The sequence below is a fragment of the Leopardus geoffroyi genome, chromosome D1 (assembly GCF_018350155.1).
Source record: "Leopardus geoffroyi isolate Oge1 chromosome D1, O.geoffroyi_Oge1_pat1.0, whole genome shotgun sequence".
Taxonomy (NCBI): domain Eukaryota; kingdom Metazoa; phylum Chordata; class Mammalia; order Carnivora; family Felidae; genus Leopardus; species Leopardus geoffroyi.
Genome location: NC_059329.1, coordinates 57,993,635 through 58,012,458, shown reverse-complemented (window position 1 = coordinate 58,012,458; position 18,824 = coordinate 57,993,635). Strand labels below are relative to the sequence as shown.

At 40.3% G+C, this 18,824-nt stretch overlaps 1 protein-coding gene across 1 annotated transcript in view; it reads left to right on the top strand.

The window, feature by feature from the left end:
- MRPL48 (mitochondrial ribosomal protein L48) overlaps nucleotides 1-18,824 on the top strand; it is a 68,258-nt gene that overhangs the window by 30,054 nt on the left and 19,380 nt on the right. Inside the window, exons 7-8 of the mRNA XM_045482469.1 lie at nucleotides 999-1,052; nucleotides 9,445-9,533. Coding sequence (XP_045338425.1) covers nucleotides 999-1,052; nucleotides 9,445-9,533 — 143 coding nt within the window. The remainder of the gene's footprint in view (nucleotides 1-998; nucleotides 1,053-9,444; nucleotides 9,534-18,824) is intronic.

The window sequence follows — 18,824 nt, the reverse complement described above, 5'->3', positions numbered from 1 at the left end:
AGATGGCTAATGAGGTTGAAAAAAGGAGGCCAAACTGGTAGGAGAAAACCAGCATAGTATAATTTCATGTCAGACACAAGGAGAATGTTTCAAGAAGGAAAGAGTGGTCAACTATGTTGGAGTTAGCACTGGGTGCTGCTGAGAGATCATGAAAGATAAGACCCTAACATTCTTTGTCTTTAGCAACATGGAGGTCACTGGTGATCTTAGGAAAGCAGCGTGTTGTGTAGGTGGGGTGGGGCTAGTTGTGGAAGTCAACTGTGAGTTGACAAGTGAATAGGGGTTGGAGAGCTAGAGAGGGCTGTTACAATGTTTTTATGACTTCTGAGCAGGAGCAGAGAGAATTAGAAGGAGGTGGAGAGGGATGTGGGGTCCAGGAAAGGTGTTGTGTTTGTTTTTTTAACGTGTTTTTTTTTCTCTTTTACACTTTTTATTTTGAAGGATTAAAAAAATACGGAAGAGGAAAAAAAAAAGATAATATATCACATAAACCCAGATTGGGCAATTACTAACATTTTGCTAGATGTTCATTTTATTTTGTTTCGTTTTGTTTTAAAAAGAGATTATGATCAAGTGCACTTATTTCCTAGCTTTGGTCTCTTCTCTTACCTGTCAATTAGAGGCAAAATTCATTTTGAACTGGTATGTGTTCTGAGTAAAGTTTTTTTTTTTTATTACAATTAAAATTATCAACTAAGAATTGTAAATGCACTTATATGGATGCATAGGATAAAAGTAAATATAAACTGTACAAAAAGGTGTATGATGAAAAGTTGAATTTTCTATTTCCCAGTCTTACTTCCCAGTGGTATCTACTGATCACAATTTCTTATATATTTTTCAAGTTGTGTTCATATACGAGCATATATATTTTACATGTGTATAATTGTGTCTTAATGCTGGACATTTAGGTTGTTCTTAGTTTTTGCTATTTCAAAAAAATGCTGCAGCAACAATCTTTATACTTCTTTGTGAACTTGTTCCTGTACATTTGTAAGATAAATTCCTGAAATTGAAATTGCTGAGTCAATGGATTGTGATTAAAATTTTTGGTAAGTATCATCAGATTGCCCTTCAGAGAAGTTGTATTAATTTACATTTCTATTCTCTGGTCAAAACTAGGTTTAAAAAAAATCTTATTTTTTTGATAGTAAAAAATTATGTCTCATAATTTACATTTCTTGAGAGAGTTTATCATCTTTCCATATTTTTATTGTCTATTTGTATTTCTTTCCTTATGAACTGCCTGTCTATATTTTTTGCCCATTTTTTTATTGGATTGTTTGCTTTTTCATTTTACATAGTTTTAATATATTAAGGAAATTAGCATTTTTCTGTCATCTCTGCTTTGCATCGCCTCTAGTTATCTGTTTCTTGACTTTTTGTGTTTTTTGTTGGAAAGAAGTTTTACGTTTTTATATACCTAAGTTTATTAATCTTTGATTTCTAGATTTTGATACTTGCTTAGAAAGATATCTCTTCCAGGATTAGTTTAATCTTCATGTTATCTTCTGGTATTTTCCCCCCCTTTATATATGTAACCCATGTGGAATTAGAAGTGAGTAGGGATGCAATCCCACACCCCCCCCCCAAAAAAATGGGTAGTCAGTTGTTTCAACATTTATCAAAACATCCATTTATTGAAAAGTCCATAGGTTGAAACTCATATACTAAGTTTCCATATAGATCTGGGATTATTTTAACTTTGTTCCATTGATTTGTCTGTATATTTGATGCCACTACTAACCCTTCTTAATATTACTGGTTACTATAGTTTTATAGTATATTTTGGTATTTGAAAGGTACTTAAATCTGAGGATTTGGGGGGTTTTATTTTGTTTTTAAAGCTAGGATCAAATAGGGCATGTTAAAATCTATTGAAAAAGATCCTGTAGGGATCCTTTTGAGTAAACATAATTTACTCAAACAGTTTTCTATTTAGAGAAATTTAAGCTGTCTCTAGGATTTTTGTTGTTGTTATTGTTCTACTACTTAATTTTATTTATTTATTTATTTATCTATTTAAAATTTACATCCAAATTAGTTAGCATATAGTGCAACAATGATTTCAGGAGTAGATTCCTTAGTGCCCCTTACCCATTTAGCCCTTCCCCCCTCCCACAACCCCTCTAGTAACCCTCAGTTTGTTTTCCATATTTAAGAGTCTCTTATGTTTTGTCCCCCTCCCTGTTTTTATATGATTTTTGCTTCCCTTCCCTTACGTTCATCTGTTTTGTCTCTTAAAGTCCTCATATGAATGAAGTCATATGATATTTGTCTTTCTCTGACTAATTTCACTTAGCATAATACCCTCCAGTTCCATCCACGTAGTTGCTGAAGGCAAGATTTCATTCTTTTTGATTGCCGAGTAATACTCCATTGTATATATATACCACATCTTCTTTATCCATTCATCCATCGATGGACATTTGGGCTCTTTCCATACTTTGGCTATTGTTGATAATGCTGCTATAAACATTGGGGTGCATGTGTCCCTTCAAAATAGCACACCTGTATCCCTTGGATAAATACCTAGTAGTGCAATTGCTGGGTCATAGGATAGTTCTATTTTTAGTTTTTTGAGGAATCTCTATACTGTTTTCCAGAGTGGCTGCACCAGCTTGCATTCCCATAGGATTTTTCAATGTAAAGAACACTATGATAAACATCCATGTACATCAGTATTTGTATTCTTGTCTGATTATTAACTTAGAATCCTTTTTTTTTCAAGAATTTTTAATGTTTATTTATTTTTGAGAGAGAGAGAGAGAGACAGACAGAGCTCGAGAGGGGAAGGGCCAGAGAGAGGAAGACACAGAATCTGAAGCAGGCTCCAGGCCCCGAACTGTCAGCACAGAGCCCGATGTGGGGCTTGAACTCATAAACCGCGAGGTCATGACCTGAGCCAAAGTTGGATGCTTAACCGACTGAGCCACCCAGGCGCCCCTTAGAATACATTTCTAAAAGTCAAACTGGTTGGATCAAAGGAAGTGTGCATTCTTTTTTTTAATGTTTACTTATTTATTTTGAGAGAGAATGAGAGCGGGGGAGGGGCAGAGAGAGAGAAAGGAGAGAATCCCCAGCAGGCTCTGTGCTGCCAGAGTCCATCACAGGGCTTGAACCCATGAACCATGAGATTATGACCCAAACTGAAATCTAGAGTCGAATGCTTAACCAAGTGAGCCACCCAGGTGCCCCAGGAAATGCACATTTTACAGCTATTGATGTGCATTACCAAATTGGTCTCCAGAAAGATTGTGCTATTTTATACTTATTTGGTATTTGAGAATCCCCTTTTTTTACACTCAACAACGTTGAATGCTACTATTTTTTTTTTTTTAATATTTGGAAATATTATGGGGTGCCTGGGTGGCTCAGTTGGGTAAGTGTCTGACTTCGGCTCAGGTCATGATCTCATGGCTCATGAGTTCAAGCCCCATGTCAGGCTCTGTGGTGACAGCTCAGAGCCTGGATCCTGCTTCGGATTCTGTGTCTGCCTCTCTCTCTGTCCTTTCCCCATTCACACTCTGTCTCTGTGTCTCCCAAAAATGAATAAACGTTAAAAAAATTTTGTTAATATTTGGTAATATTATAAGTTAAAAAATGCTATCCTTTGTATTTGTAGTTTGCATGTCTTTGATTACTAGTTGGTCGACTGTATTTTCATATATTTACCTGCCATTTGTCTTTTCCTTTGCCCATTTTATAATTGTTGTCAGGGAATCCTTGTGCCTAGAAGGCCCAGAGAAGCTCACCAATGCTGGCATGCCAAGATAATTTTACTTGAAAGGACATAGTTTTGTTGATATTTTTCACGAGTTCTTTGAGATATCCTTAACGTCAGAAATTGCAAGATTGAATTATAACGATTTTCAGAAAAGAGTGGGGAGCAGTGCCCTATTCTTACCTTTACCCGTCATTCTCTCTGTGGGCTTGGGTACCATCCCAGCTGCTCTCTCCAAGAGATGGGCATGGTTGTAGTGATTGTCTTTTTCTTACTGATTTAAACGTACATAGAGAGGTAGAAGTAAATACATAAAAAGAAGTCTAAGGAGCTTAAATAAAGAGAACTCAGAGTCCTCTCATTACAGCATGAGCAAAAAGATGGAATCAGAGAAACCTGGCACATTCAAATCCAGGTAGTTCAGTGTACTATAATTAGAAAAACTGGAAAAGTTTTTCATTGTAGTTTGTCTTGGTAAAATATCTTAAAAACCTTTAAAAAAAAAAAAAGAGCAATTTCTGAGCACATACTATTTGTCAGGTGCTGGGGTATACCTGCCCTTGTGTTGTGTAAGGATCTGAATGGAGAGAATATCCTGTAATTAATCCTGACTGGGGCTACCCCAGTAATTTTCTCTTTCTCTCCAGCACAGTCCTGCTAAAATTACTTGTGCTAATTTTGAAAGAGAAATAAGTAAAATTACATTGTTTACCCCATCCTAGATTAATGGGTTTAGTTTTCAGTTTAATAAGCAAGGACACTGAAGGACAGTCACGCTGGCATATATAAAGTAAAGGGATGTGATGTGGGAGAAGTCAATACTGATTACATCCTATAATTGTGCTAATTGAAAGATCTTCAGAGCCTCCTTTTGAAACCCTGGGGTTCCGTGTCTTCAGTGAAAAGAGTTGCCTTTCCTCTTAGGAGGCTGCAATGTTAATGTGACAGCAGGAAAGCCAGTTTGATGACTAGGAGCAGGAGAAGAATTCAGTTGAACTTATTAGAAATCAGAGGCTTTCAAACTGGTACATTTTATAACGTAAACAACTGGCTAATTAAGCTGTTTAAACACTGGTAATTTGACCAAAACCTTTCATTTAAGGGGGAAAATGGTTAATTTAACAGTAGCTTGAACCAGCTTTTTAATTAACCAGCTGCTCTAATTATAGGAATTGCCCTAAACTGAATTTGAAAATGCTTATTCGCCAAGGAATTCCAGCGGATGAGAGGCTGAGGCAGGCAGTGTGGCGCTTTCGCCTAAGATGTGTCACCATCTCAAAGATCACCTTTTTGAAACCAGTGGGGGGGGAGGGGGGGGGAGGTGGCAGTGATTCAGTGTACTTAAAGATGGTGGTTGGAATCTGAGTTTTCTTCTTTATTTACATAGAACGTTTCACTATAAAGCGGAAGTATCCAGGAATTATAACCACGAAGTAAATTCGATGGTCTTTGTATGTTTAGGGCAACAGAGTAGGTTCATGGAGATGGTGATATTTGAGCTGGCGCTGGAGGCTGGCTAGGATTTCACTAGTCTGAGAGGTGTAGTCCCGGCAGGGGGGCCGCCCAGCATGGCACAGAGGCACGACAACTGCGTCGCTTATACAGAATGGCAAGCGTTCTTTCTGTGGCTGAGGAGCAAGCTCTAGAGGATGGAATGGGGGCGATGTAGATACAGTGAGATCAACAACAACTTAGCCAAGGCTACTGCTTGAATCTCCTAACCTACCCACGTTCTCTTTCCCCACCCCCTTGTCCATACATCAACCAAAGAGATCTTTTAAAAACATACCAGTCATATACTTTCCCTGCTTTAGGCTGTTCAGCTTGAAATCCAAACCCTTCACAAGGCCGAGAGTGGTGTGTGTTCCCACCCCTGCTCTAGTCTCTGGTATCTTCTGTGCCCTTTTCACTTTGCTTCAGGCACACTGACAGCATTTCTCTTCCTTGAATGTGCCAAGTGGTGTCCCACAATGGGGCCTTTGCACATGCTGTTCCCTCTCCCTGGAACATTTATCCTCTGTCTTTTGCCTAATAAATTCCTTTCAGGTCTCAATTTGTTTTATTTATTTTTTTGAATAGATAATATGTGTATATCTTTATCTACAATAAAGATACAAAAGAATATAAAATAAGCAGTAAGTCTCCCACTCCTCCTGCTTTTTAATCACTTCCCATCCTTGTGGATAACCACTATTTTCCTCTGAATTCTGGTCTCAGTTCACATGTCATTTTTTTCAGAGAGGGCTTCTCTGATCTTTCAGTCTAAAATAGATCCACTGGTTGTATGGCCATAGCCTTCTGTACTTTTTTTTTTCAGTATCACAATTTGTAATTTTATATTTATTTTGTGACTATTCCGTTAATGATTCCCTCCTCCCACTAGACAGTAAGCTTCATACTACAGCTCTGGAACCTGAAGACTCAAAGGGTCAAAGGTCTTAGATTCAGAGAGACAGAATTGGGATAGTAGCCAAGAAGATACCTCAGTTGTGTTCAGTGCTCCTTTGGAACCTCTGTCAAAAATACCTCCTTCTTCCTTGAATGGTAAATTCTTACTCCTCTTTAAAGAATGCATTTGTTACCTCTTCTGAACCTATTCCCATTACCCTCCCCTACTCCCACCACCTCCCCCCACCGAGGCAGATTCATTGTTCCTCTAGGCGCTCACTACCTTGTTCTCATCTCTATTAAAGTAATTTGTGCACCATAAGGTAATTATCTGCTTTCCTGTCATCTTTCCCTAGTACCCATTGAGTGTCTCCAGGGAAAGGGGCATATTCTAGTCATCTTTGTCCCAGTGTCTATACAGTTTTTGGCATGTAGTAGTAAATGTGGAGTAATGCATATCATGGAAGGGACTCATGATATCTAGGGTTTGTCTTGATGAAATAGTGTGGGTTGTAAATGCAGGATTGGCTCTGAAGCCAATCTCTGATTGGCCTGGCATAGGGCAGACCTGCTTGGAAGTCCATTTTAGAAAAGAGAAGCCTAAGAAACATTTCACTTCTCCACACCATTTTCTTTTTAACCTCCCTGTAGAATGGTGGCCCCGGGGAAGATGAGGGCAGGACCACAGGAACTAGGAGGAAAGGGAGCAGAACCTAGGACTAACACTTCTCCAGAAGGTAGACAGTGAGTAAGAGAGACAGAGAAGAGCTGTGGAGGGCTGGTTCTAGTGAAAGAGTAGAGATAAGAAACTGATATCTGAGCTAGGAAAGATCATATCTAGCCAGAATTTATATTCCAGAAATTCAGACGTTATAATAACCCATCTGAGTACAGGCTGTTCAGTGAGATAGACCTGGGTTTAAGTTGCAGTTCTGCCTTTCACTTGCTGGATGACCTTGGCCAATTCACTATATCTTTTGAACTATAGTTTCTTTTTTCTTTTTAATTTTTTTAACATTTTTTATTTTTTGAGAGAGACAGAGACACAGTGCAAGTTGGGGAGGGGCAGAGAGAGAGGGAGACACAGAATCCAAAGCAGGCTCCAGGCTCTGAGCTGTCAGCACAGAGCCCGACGCAGAGCTTGAAGACACAAACTGCGAGATCATGACGTGAGCTGAAGTTGGCCACTTAACTGACTGAGTCACCCAGACGCCCCTCTTTTTTCTTTTTAAATTAAGTTTTTAATTTTAATTCCAATTCCAGGGCTCCTGGGTGGCTTGGTCAGTTGAGCATCTGACTTTGGCCCAGGCCATGATCTCACAGTTCATGAGTTCTAGCCCCGCATTGGGCTCACTACTCTCAGTGCAGAGCCTGCTTCAGATCCTCTGTCCCCCTCTCTCACTGCCCCCGCTCTACTCATGCTTTTTAAAAAATAAATAGTTCCTTGGGGCGCCTGGGTGGCTCAGTCGGTTGGGCGTCCGACTTCGGCTTAGGTCATGATCTCACAGTTCGTGGTTTGTGCCCCGCGTCGGGCTCTGTGCTGACAGCTCAGAGCCTGGAGCCTGCTTCGGATTCTGTGTCTCCCTCTCTCTCTGACCCTCCCCCGTTCATGCTCTGTCTCTCTCTGTCTCAAAAATAAATAAACATTAAAAAAATAATAAATAATAAAAAATAAATAGTTCCAGTATAGCTACCATACAGTGTTATATTAGTTTTAGGTCTATAGTATCGTAATTCAACAATTCCATACATTACCCTGTGCTCATCATGGTAAGTATACTCTTTAATCCCCATCACCTATTTTACCCCTCCCCCATGCACCTCCCCTCTGATAGCCATCAGTTTGTTCTCTAAAGTTAAAAATCTGTTTCTTTGTCTCTCTCTTTTTTTCTTTGCTTATTTGTTTTGTTTCTGAAATTCTACATATGACCAAAATCATATGATATTTGTCTTTCTCTGACTGACTTATTTCACTTAACTTTATACTCCCTAGATCCATCCATGTTGTTGCAAATGGCAGGATTTCATTCTTTTTTTATGGCTGAATAATATTCCTTTGTATATATACACACACTACTTCCTTTCATCTATCAATGGGCATTTGGGCTGCTTCTATAATAATGCTGCTATAAACAGGATGGATGTATCTCTTTGCATTAGTGTTTTTGTATTTTTTTTTTTTTTTTTTTTTTTTGGTAAATACCCAGTAGTGCAATTATTGGATTGTAGGGTAGTTCTATTTTTAGCTTTATTTAAAAATTTTATTTTATTTTATTTTTGAGAGAGTGTGTGGAGGGGAGAGGCAGAGGGAGAGAGAGAAAGAGAAAGAGAGAGAGAGAATCTTAAGCAGGCTCTATGCCCAGTGTGGAGCTTGACATGGGGCTCTGTCTCACAACTGGGAGATCATGACCTGCACCAAAATCAAGAGTTGCATGCTTAGCCAACTGAGCCACCCAGGACCCCCTTATTTTTAACTTTTTTGAGGAACCTCCATACTGTTTTCTACAATGGCTGCACCAGTTTGCATTCCCACCAACAGCGCAAGAGGGTTCCTTTTTCTCCATATCCTTGCAACGCTCGTTTCTCGTTTTTTTGATCTTGGCCATTCTGATAGGTTTTGACTTGCATTTCCCTGATGATGAGTGATGTTAAACATCTTTTCATGTGTCAAGCTACAGTTTATTTGTAAACAGGGATAAAAATAATTAGGATTAAAGGGCTTCCCTGAAGGTAGATCCAAGTGGTGCATCTCTGGGCCTACCACAATAAATATGTATATGGAGATCCTGGTTTATGCTTAGTATACATACACACTGTTCTGTATCTTAGGTTTTTATTTTTGTTGTTATTCACTTGGCAATGTGTGTTGGAAGTTGTTCTATATTAGCACAAATAAATAGATGGTTTGTAAAACTTTGTGGAAATTTGTGATTGTCCTCTTACCTGGCTATATTTGTCACCCATCTCCTTCTCTGTATGGCCCATATGAGAAACTTTAAAAGGATTATTGCCTGTTGGGGGACAAGAGAAAACAAGAACACTGTGAGAAAGTATTTTGTCCTCCTACCACCAGTGGCTGTAGCAGGAGATAATTTCTCAAGGAAAGATAGGTAGTGGGGATTGGATATAGTCCAGGGCCCAAAAGTTGAGAAAAAAAGGGGTAAACTGAGAGTCAGTCCAGGATTAAGAAGTAGCTCTAGTCCTTTAATCAGTAAGTGGCCTGCTGTCCTCAAATATTCCCAGTCTTGTGGTGGAAAATTTGTCTCTTCGTGTGTGATCTGTCTGCCCTGGAAGAGTTTTGAAACCGGTTTGTCTTATTTTCTGTCTTTTAGGTGGCATTCTGTTGAGCACCAGTCGGCACTACAAGACAAAACCTACCCATGGCATTGGAAGATATAAGCACCTAGTTAAAGCCCAGGAGGTAAAGGGAACAGGGGTCCATTTTAGAAAAGGACAGTGTACAACTTTTGCCAAGAACTAAAGATCAGACACACACTGGTTGGATAATATTGGAGGTAGAAAAGATGGGGGGGGTCATCCTTTAGTCGTCTCCAGTTATTTCATTTGGATATTATCTACGGTGGGGCTGCTTCTGCCAGCTCTTGATCTTGTCCATATACCAGGTTATCACAGGGAAACGCAAATGATTTGGCTTCATTACTTGTGGTACTTTAAAAGAGTATCTTCTGGGGCGCCTGGGTGGCTCAGTCGGTTGAGCGGCTGACTTCAGCTCAGGTCATGATCTCGCGGTCCGTGAGTTCGAGCCCCGCGTCGGGCTCTGTGCTGACAGCTCAGAGCCTGGAGCCTGTTTCAGATTCTGTGTCTCCCTCTCTCTGACCCTCCCCCGTTCATGCTCTGTCTCTTTCTGTCTCAGAAATAAATAAACGTTAAAAAAATTAAAAAAAAAATAAAAGAGTATCTTCTTAGTACTTATTTCAGTATGGACCTCACATTAAATGATATGCACTTGACTTGAATGGTTTGTGGCAAGTAGAGGCAGATTACATTTTCAGGCAAATAGTTTTATAGTATTTGCAGATTTAAAATATGTTGATGTTCCTTGAATCCATTATCACAGATAACTGGGAGTTAGTTCCAAGCATTCTAAGATTATTTAGCCCATTTCTTAGGATTCCCATAGCAACAGGATTGCTTCAGTGGTGGTTAGATTTCTGTGGATGTGCAGAGGATTTTGTTGGTGAGGTGGACACAACACCGGCCTGAAAGTCAGAAGGTCTGGCTTTGAGTCATGATTCTAGCACTTCCTGTAAACAGTACAGTTAAGAAGGATTTTGCTCTTCTACTTGGGGAGACTTCAACATCACTTTTGGTTCTTTGGTTTATTGTAATGCTTCCATGTAACCCTGAACATCTCCCGCTGCCCCTCTTTCTCCTTGGCAGAGGTCCACCACTGTCTTTGGGCCTCAGAAGCCACTAAACTTGCATGTTCTCCTGAGCGTCATCTTTGTAGTAAGGAATTTCAGAGGAACATTGCCACATCTGGCAGCCTCCCAGCAGGGAACAACCCAAATAAATTGTTCATTTGTAGTTTGTAGTGGGAAGAGACCTTAACTGGGAACCAGGAAACTTGTGTTCTAGGCTTGGTTATGCTACTTATTACACTTTCACAACTCTGGATAAGTTAACTTTACCCCTCTGGGCATTGTAGGCCCTGAAATTATATGTAAAATGTTTTCTGTGTGTGATTTTTTTCTGGGAAGAGAGTGCATAGCTTTTATGAGTCTTCATAAAGGCTGAGGAACTGGATTAGAATTATCTTTAAGACTCTTTCAGCTCTGAGGGAAGCCTGGGTGGCACAGTTGGTTAAATGTCTAACTCTTGATCTTGGCTCAGGTCATGATTCACAGTTCGTGGGCTCAAGCCCCGCATCAGGCTCTGCACCATCAGTGCAGAGGCTGCTTGAGATTCTGTCTCTCTTTCTCTCTGTCCCTCCCCTGCTTGTGCTTGCTCTCTCTCTCAAAATAAATAAATAAATAAATAAATAAATAAATAAATAAATAAACTTTAAAAAATTAAAAAGAGTCTTTTAGTTCTGATATCATGTAACTCTGGTGTTCTGAAACAATTGTTGAATGTCTGTTATGTGCTAGGCATTGTTGAGGGTGCCTTGCCTATTCAGACTGGGTTGTAATAAAATTTTATAGGATGAATGAACAAGACCTGGTTCACGCTCAGAGGGCTGATAAACCATTGGAGATAAGACACAGATACTTATGCTCCCAAGCAGAAAGCGACAGGTGCTAAAAGGAAGATAACAAGGTGCTATTAAAATTTATAAGGAGTGACTTACACCCTCTTTGAGTTGTGACACCTTAAAGTAGTTGTTGGAGTTGTTTTATTTTGGGATATCCCTCTTCTAAAAGTCCCACGTAAATTAGTAGGAAGTAAAATTCATTTTGTTTGAGCCTGTGTTCTTTGTTTTTTTGTTAATTTCTTGGGATTTTTTTCCTCTAAAAGATAATTTTCTGCAGGTGCCATGCTCTGACCTTCTCCCTAATTTTGTATAAAAGGAAGCTCAATGCCACATTAGTGCCATCTGTCCCTGTCTTTCTTCCTACTCTCTTCTCCCATCTCAGGGATACCATGCTTTAACTGCATTGGGCCTCTCGCTTTTCATCCAAATCATCATACCGTTTCAAGGCTGTTCTGTCTACTTGGAAGGTCTTTCCCTTTTCACTTGGTTAATATGTCATCAAACCTTTAAATTCTTGTGGGGAAATGGGGTGAGGAGGAAAACGATGAATCTCCCCTTGTGAGAAACCTTCCTGGGTTCCCTGTACCTGGGCTACTTGTCCTACCATGAGCTGCCAGAATTCCTTGTGCTTCCTCGTCCTAGGACTTACTGCTCTGTTGTAATGATCTGTTTGATGACCATCTCCCCTTCCAGATGGTGAGCTCTCTAAGGGTAGAGGCCGTGTCTCGTTTTTCTCTGCACCCTCAGAGTGTAGAAGAGGGCCAGGTATCAAGTAGAGGACAGGAAATATTGATTGAGCTGAACTGAAATGTGGTTATTGGAACTGCCCCGAGGTTTTGTAAATCAAAGCTGGCAAACACAACCCACTATTTGCTAACAGCTGGCTCCAGATGACCTTAGTTGCTTGAAGGGAGTGATGCTCTCTTTGGTTAGTGCTATAGGCTTTTCTCTGATGTCATTCATCATCCCTCTGTGTCTAGCCAGATAGTAGTGGTCACTGCTGCAGGCCCCTTGCTTCCGACACAGGACAGCACATGAAAGCTCTTGTCTGCCAACTTGCAGAGGCTCTGTCCCAGGTCCCTGTCTTTTTTGCCACCCCCCCCCCCCCAGGTATATTTGACTAGAAAAGCTAGAAAGGATCTTGTGGTCCCTTTCTTTCCCTAAGCATAGCACCTAGAAAAAACAATAAGCAGCCAAAGTCCCTTCCTTCCCTCTCTAGTATCCAGGCTGGGCCCTCTACTCTCTTGAGCCCCCATCCTTAAGACAAGAGTTAATTCTCATGTACAAAGTGCCCAGATCTTGTCCCATTTCTGCTGGTGTAATCTCACATCCTGTAAGACCCAGCTTGACTGTGGCAGTGAGAGATCACATTCAGAGATAATCTCCAGGCCTAACACTGTGTCTGAATGTATAGATCTCATTATTTCCTCAAGGCCCTGAATCATTCTATTGAATTTAAAAGGCTTTGGATTGTTTGGAATGTTTATTTCTATGAAATGAAAATAATGTAGTCCTTCATATTGGTGTAGCACTAGGTTATTTCTCCCAAGACCACAGACTTGCCCTCAGCTGTTATTAATTGGGGTATTAATCCAAGACTCAGAGAACTGCTAAGAGGAAGGTATGGGAGGATGAAATGGAGGCAACATAAATTGCTGTCAGTTTGTAATTGTTCTGTGTTCCATTTTCTAGGCCCTGGGGCAAGAGAGTAATGTGTATCTTTTGTAATGTAGGCAATTTACTTCCCCTTTCTAGAATGGCCTCCTAGGAGTCAAGATGTCTTCTGTCTTGGAAACTGTTTGCACTGTTGACATACAGGAGGTGTCTGTCATTTATGACACCTATTTAGTTTATTGTAACACCCATAGATAGATTAGCTCCCACAGCCACAAGGCTGTGAGGAGACTGTGGCATCGTTCCCAGAAAAATCAGCAAATCAGAATCACTTGATAGTGACAGTCCTAGCTTCCTGGGAACAGAAAGATTGGTTTTGCCAGTGCAGTAACCATAGGGCTAGACTTGGATTTAGGACTGGCTTAGGGAAGAGTTGTTTTAAATTAGCATCTATGTTTTTCCTCAAGTCTGCCTCTTGTAACTCACTGAAAAGTAAAGCCATCATTGAGCATCTACTATGTGCCAGGCACTGTGTGAACACAAGTGATGCTTGGGTGAATGGGACACAGTCGCTTCTTACCCAAAGCCTACAGCAGGCTAGGAAAGGTAGTGCTCAAAAATGTAACTAACCGTACATGGTAAGTGCTTTACTAGCAGAATGAACTGACAAGAGAACAAAATTAAGGAAGCAATTCTCCCTGAAAGGGTCAGTGAAGGTGTTATGGAAGTCAGCTCTACAGACATTTACTAAATGCCACCTACATCATACACTGAGTATGTAAAGTGAACTGACCCTAGGAATAACCAGCTGCTTGGGATACACTGGGAAACACTGGGGCTATAAAGAACATGATAGAGTTCCCCAGAACTTTTCTGCGTGATTATTAATGATGACCTGACTCTTAGCCTGTGCCATTAGAGTGCCCTGGTCTCTAGCCCACCAGTCTCATTCTGCCTTGCCTGTTCTGCTGAATTACAATAATGTCATAGAGGGAGTCATGTTTGATATGAATAGTAGTAATGATCCCTTTCCATTTCCAAAGTGCTTTCACATCCATTATCTCAGTGCCTCTCAAGCCATGTGCTTTTGGAACACTAGTGATCCTAGAGCCAAACCTCTCCTCAAGTGTACTAATGGCAATCTTCCGCATTTTAGTTTCCACAATTTAGAACCTAAATTTCAGGTTTTTTCCCCAATCAGTTTTACTTGATGAAAACAAATATTAACAGAGAAACTCAGATATGTCTTCCTTTTTTTTTTTTCATATTTTTTGAGATGCAGAGAACTCCATTTATATAATATAACCATATTTTCTGCTAGTAAAGTCATTCTTGTTGTATATGATCCATGTATCTTGACAAACATTTTATGGTGTTTCACAAAGAAAAACATGGTTTTGTTAGGCCCTTTGCAACCAACAAATTTGAAAACCATGCCATTTGATTCACCAACTATCCTGTGAGATAGGCAGGGTGGAAAAGGAAACTGATTGAAGGGCATTAATGATTTCTCTATGACATATATCTAGTGAATGACGGAACCCAAACAAGAATTCAGTTCAGTCCAACTCAACATTTAATGTTTCTGGGCTCAAGGAATAGAGAAATGAATGAGATGTAGTAGCTTCTTATAGGAATTGAGATAGTAGTTTGGTTGCCATAATAGAGAGATCCACTTAATCTAGAGGCATAAACAAGATAGAAGCTTACTTCTCTCTCACATAAAAGTATAAGTAGATATTCTAGCTTTTGGCTTTGCCACACCTATCATACTGCTTCTAACCCATAGTCCTGCGATGGCCGCTCCCTCTTCAGCCATCATGTCCACATTCCATCAAGCAGGCTGGAGAAAGGGAAAGTAGTGTACATAAGCTCTTGTCCCACTGGCCGGAAGTGAGTCATATAACCATACCTAGCTACAAGATTGCTTGGGACATGCAGTTTTTATTATAAATGGTCATATTCCCTGCTAAAATCCAGCAGTTCTGTTATTTTTTTTTTTACTTTGATTTCCTTAATTATTCTTTCATGAATAAAGTTTGCCATCTGCCAACTGTTGTGTTTCAGCAGTTATCTTATTAAAGGAGAAATGGAGAATAGATATTGAGGAAACTGGCGGGCTCTGCACACTTTGCCTAAAGGGAAAGACAGAGGTTAAGAGAAATGTTTTGGAATTAGGCAGACCTGAGTTAAAGATTCAGCTCTGATGCTTACTAGTTGTACGTCCTTGGATACATCATTTAACTTTTCCAAGCCAGAGTTTCCTAGGCTTTATGTAGGAATTATACTTCCCAATGTTGTTGTGAGAAATAAATTACGAAAACTTTAAGTACTTAGCACAGTGTTTGAAACATAGAGCCCATAAGTGGTAATGATGATGGTGATAGCATTAGTCTACCTTTTTACAATCCCGTAGCATTCTATTTTCCTCTCGTAAAACATGCATCTCCTTAAAATTACTTGTTCTGTATATGCCTTTCCTTATAGATTGTGTTAGTGAGCAGAGACAATGCCTGTCTTATTACCTATCATATCCCTAATGCTAACCATGGTCTTGCTCATCACTAGTGGTCAGTAAATATTTGTTGAATAAATGCAGAGGCATACATGTGATTGGTAGTGGTATATATGGTGGAGGGTTTGCTATGGGAACACATAAGAGTGGTACCTAATTTAACCTGAGGAATCAGGGAGGGCTTCCTGGAAGAACATGAGCTCAGTCTTAAAAATAAGTAGGAGTTGCTCACATTAATCATGTGGGGTGAAGAGTCAAAGACTCTGCAAGGAGGGGAAACCTCCTGGGTGAAGGTAGGAAGACACTGAGATGCAATTGGGAAACTTAGGAGTTTTTTATTTTTATTAAAAAAAAATTTTTTTTTAACCTTTATTTTTGGGACAGAGAGAGACAGAGCATGAACGGGGAAGGGGCAGAGAGAGAGGGAGACACAGAATCGGAAGCAGGCTCCAGGCTCTGAGCCATCAGCCCAGAGCCTGACGCGGGTCTCGAACTCACGGACCGCGAGATCGTGACCTGGCTGAAGTCGGACGCTTAACCGACTGCGCCACCCAGGCACCCCCAATAAATGGTATCTTTTAAAAAGGACTGATTTAGACCTACCTACTTCTCAGGTCTTATGGTCCCTCATCCCCTACCTTAGACCCCATGATTAAAAAACTCCTTGGTGGGGCGCCTGGGTGGCGCAGTCGGTTAAGCGTCCGACTTCAGCCAGGTCACGATCTCGCGGTCCGTGAGTTCGAGCCCCGTGTCAGGCTCTGGGCTGATGGCTCAGAGCCTGGAGACTGTTTCCGATTCTGTGTCTCCCTCTCTCTCTGCCCCTCCCCCGTTCATGCTCTGTCTCTCTCTGTCCCAAAAATAAATAAACGTTGAAAAAAAAAAATTTTAAAGATACCATTTATTGGAGCACCTGGGTGGCTTAGTTGGTTAGGCGGTTGACTTTGGCTCAGGTTGTGATCTCATGGTTTGTGGGTTTGAGCCCCGCATTGGGCTCTATGCTGACAGCTTGGAGCCTGGAGCCTGTTTCAGGTTCTGTGTCTCCCTCTCTCTCGTTGCCCCTCCCCTATTTGTGCTCTATCTCTCTCTCCCTAAAAATAAATAAACATTAAAAAAAGATACCGTTTATTAAGTAACTACTATATACCCTTAAGTCTGTCTGCTTACTGCCCTTTCAACTGCAACCAGCAGCTTGGGGAGTTAATCAGCATGGTCCAGCAAAGTAGCTTGTGCTGAACTTGCCATGGAGGTGGGCTGCTCTTTAGTTTAAATTGAGATTTGGTCTTTCACGTGTCTCTTCTCTCTCTCTGAACTGTAAATTCCTTGAGGGCTGGGACTGTGTTTTCTGTTTTGTTGGTGTCTTTGCTGAGAGTGATTGAATTAGTACTTTGCATACAGCAGGTGCTTAATAAGTGTTTCATTCTGTAAAGCATGCCAGTAGGATACCAGGAGCATGATTACCTCCAATTTATAGTATAATAATGCTCTATTGGTATGCATTACTCAACCTTTTTTAAAGATACCATTTATTGGGTAACTGCTGTATACCAGATGCTGTAACTACTAGGTACCAGGCTTTAAAAGCATTATTCTATTTTATAATATTATAGTATACTTAACACAATGAGCACTGAGTAATGTATAGAATTGTTCACCTGAAACTAACATAACACTGTATGTTAACTATATTGGAATTGAAATTTAAAAACTTATTAAAAAAAAAAGAAAGTAAAAAAATAAAATAAAAGTGTTACTCCATTTTATAACATTATAAATAGTGTATTTTATTCAATCCTCAGATATCCTAGTTATTAAAGGCCCTGTCTGAGGATTTTAAGACTCAGAGAGATTAAATAACTTGCCTAATTGGCTAGTAATTTCCAGAGCCAGCATTTGAACCAAGGTGGTCAGAACCTATGTGATGTCTATGCTATTTCCATTTCATATAAATTTACTATTTCAAGCATCACAAGAACTTTAGGTGTTACAGGTGAAGAAACTGACACCTAGAGAGGTCATTCAATGTCATTTAGTGACTAAGCAGACAGGATTTGAGTCCAGATTTTCTTTGGCTTCCATCTAAGTATAGTGTTCTTTATGCAGTACCAGGCTGTGACTTTTGGCCATCCTAGTCAGGGCCAGGCCTTCTGTCTGGTGTATGTCTCTTGAGTATGTCACATTGAGTTATAAACATAGTCACTTGATTTCTGTGCACCTCATAAACTCAGTATGGACTGTTCAGAGTACCATCACCAAATCATTCAGGTCCCCAGGTATAAATTAAAAAAAAAATTTTTTAACGTTTATTTATTTTTGAGAGACAGAGACAGAGCACAAGTGGGGGAGGGGCAGAGAGAGAGGGAGACACAGAATCTGAAGCAGGCTCTAGGCTCTGAGCTGTCAGCCCAGAGCACAACTCAGGGCTCGAACCCACGAACAATGAGATCATGACCTGAGCCAAAGTCGGACCCTTAACCGACTGAGCCACCCAGGTGCCCCCTCAGGTGTAAATTTTTAAATTTTCATCACCAGAATTTTTGGAAGCTAAATATGCTGCAGGCATATTTGCCTTTTCATTTGAGGATTAGGATGGTACTATTCCTTCCCAATTTTCCCACCTGGAAAATGCCACCTATTAGGCAGATATTATCACTTTCACACAGAATCTAGAGGAGAGAGCCTGGGCTTGGGGCCACAGACCCAGCTTCCAGCCATGGTTAGACATAAAGTGGTTATCTTTGCCATGTCCTTACTATTGTGACTGTAAACAAGTCATTTCCCCCTTCTGGGTTTCAGCTTTCCCCTTGGTTAAAATTAGGGAGGGAAAGAAAGAGACTGTATTGTTTCTGAGATCCCTTGCAGTTACAGCAGCCTGTCATTCTAATCTGACTCCTTTCACTATCTGCCTGTTCCCAGCAAAGCTTCCTAGTAACCTTGGGCAAGTGAGGTACTTTCAGAGGATCTCAGTTTTCTCTCTGTAAAATGGGGATAATAATGTAGACTTTTTTTTACAAAAATGGTTTAGTAATATATCCCATGGCCTATTTGGAAGGTCATAGTACAATCCTATAGGGATCTAAGAATGGCCACCCTGGGCCATCACACACTGAATACAGGTCAGTCACAGGAATGCCGAAGTTTGATGGTGGATACTAGTAGTCCATTGTCCCTGCTGCCTTTCTCCTATCTTCTCTTCCTTTCCTGCCTGACTCTCCTCCATGTGCAACTAGGGTGGGCTTCCCCAAACACAGCTCATGTACATCCTTTGCACATTATCTTTGTTTTTTTAATTTTTAAAAAATATTTATTTTTGAGAGAGGGAGAGACAGAGTATGAGTGGGGAAGGGGCAGAGAGATGGGGAGACACAGAA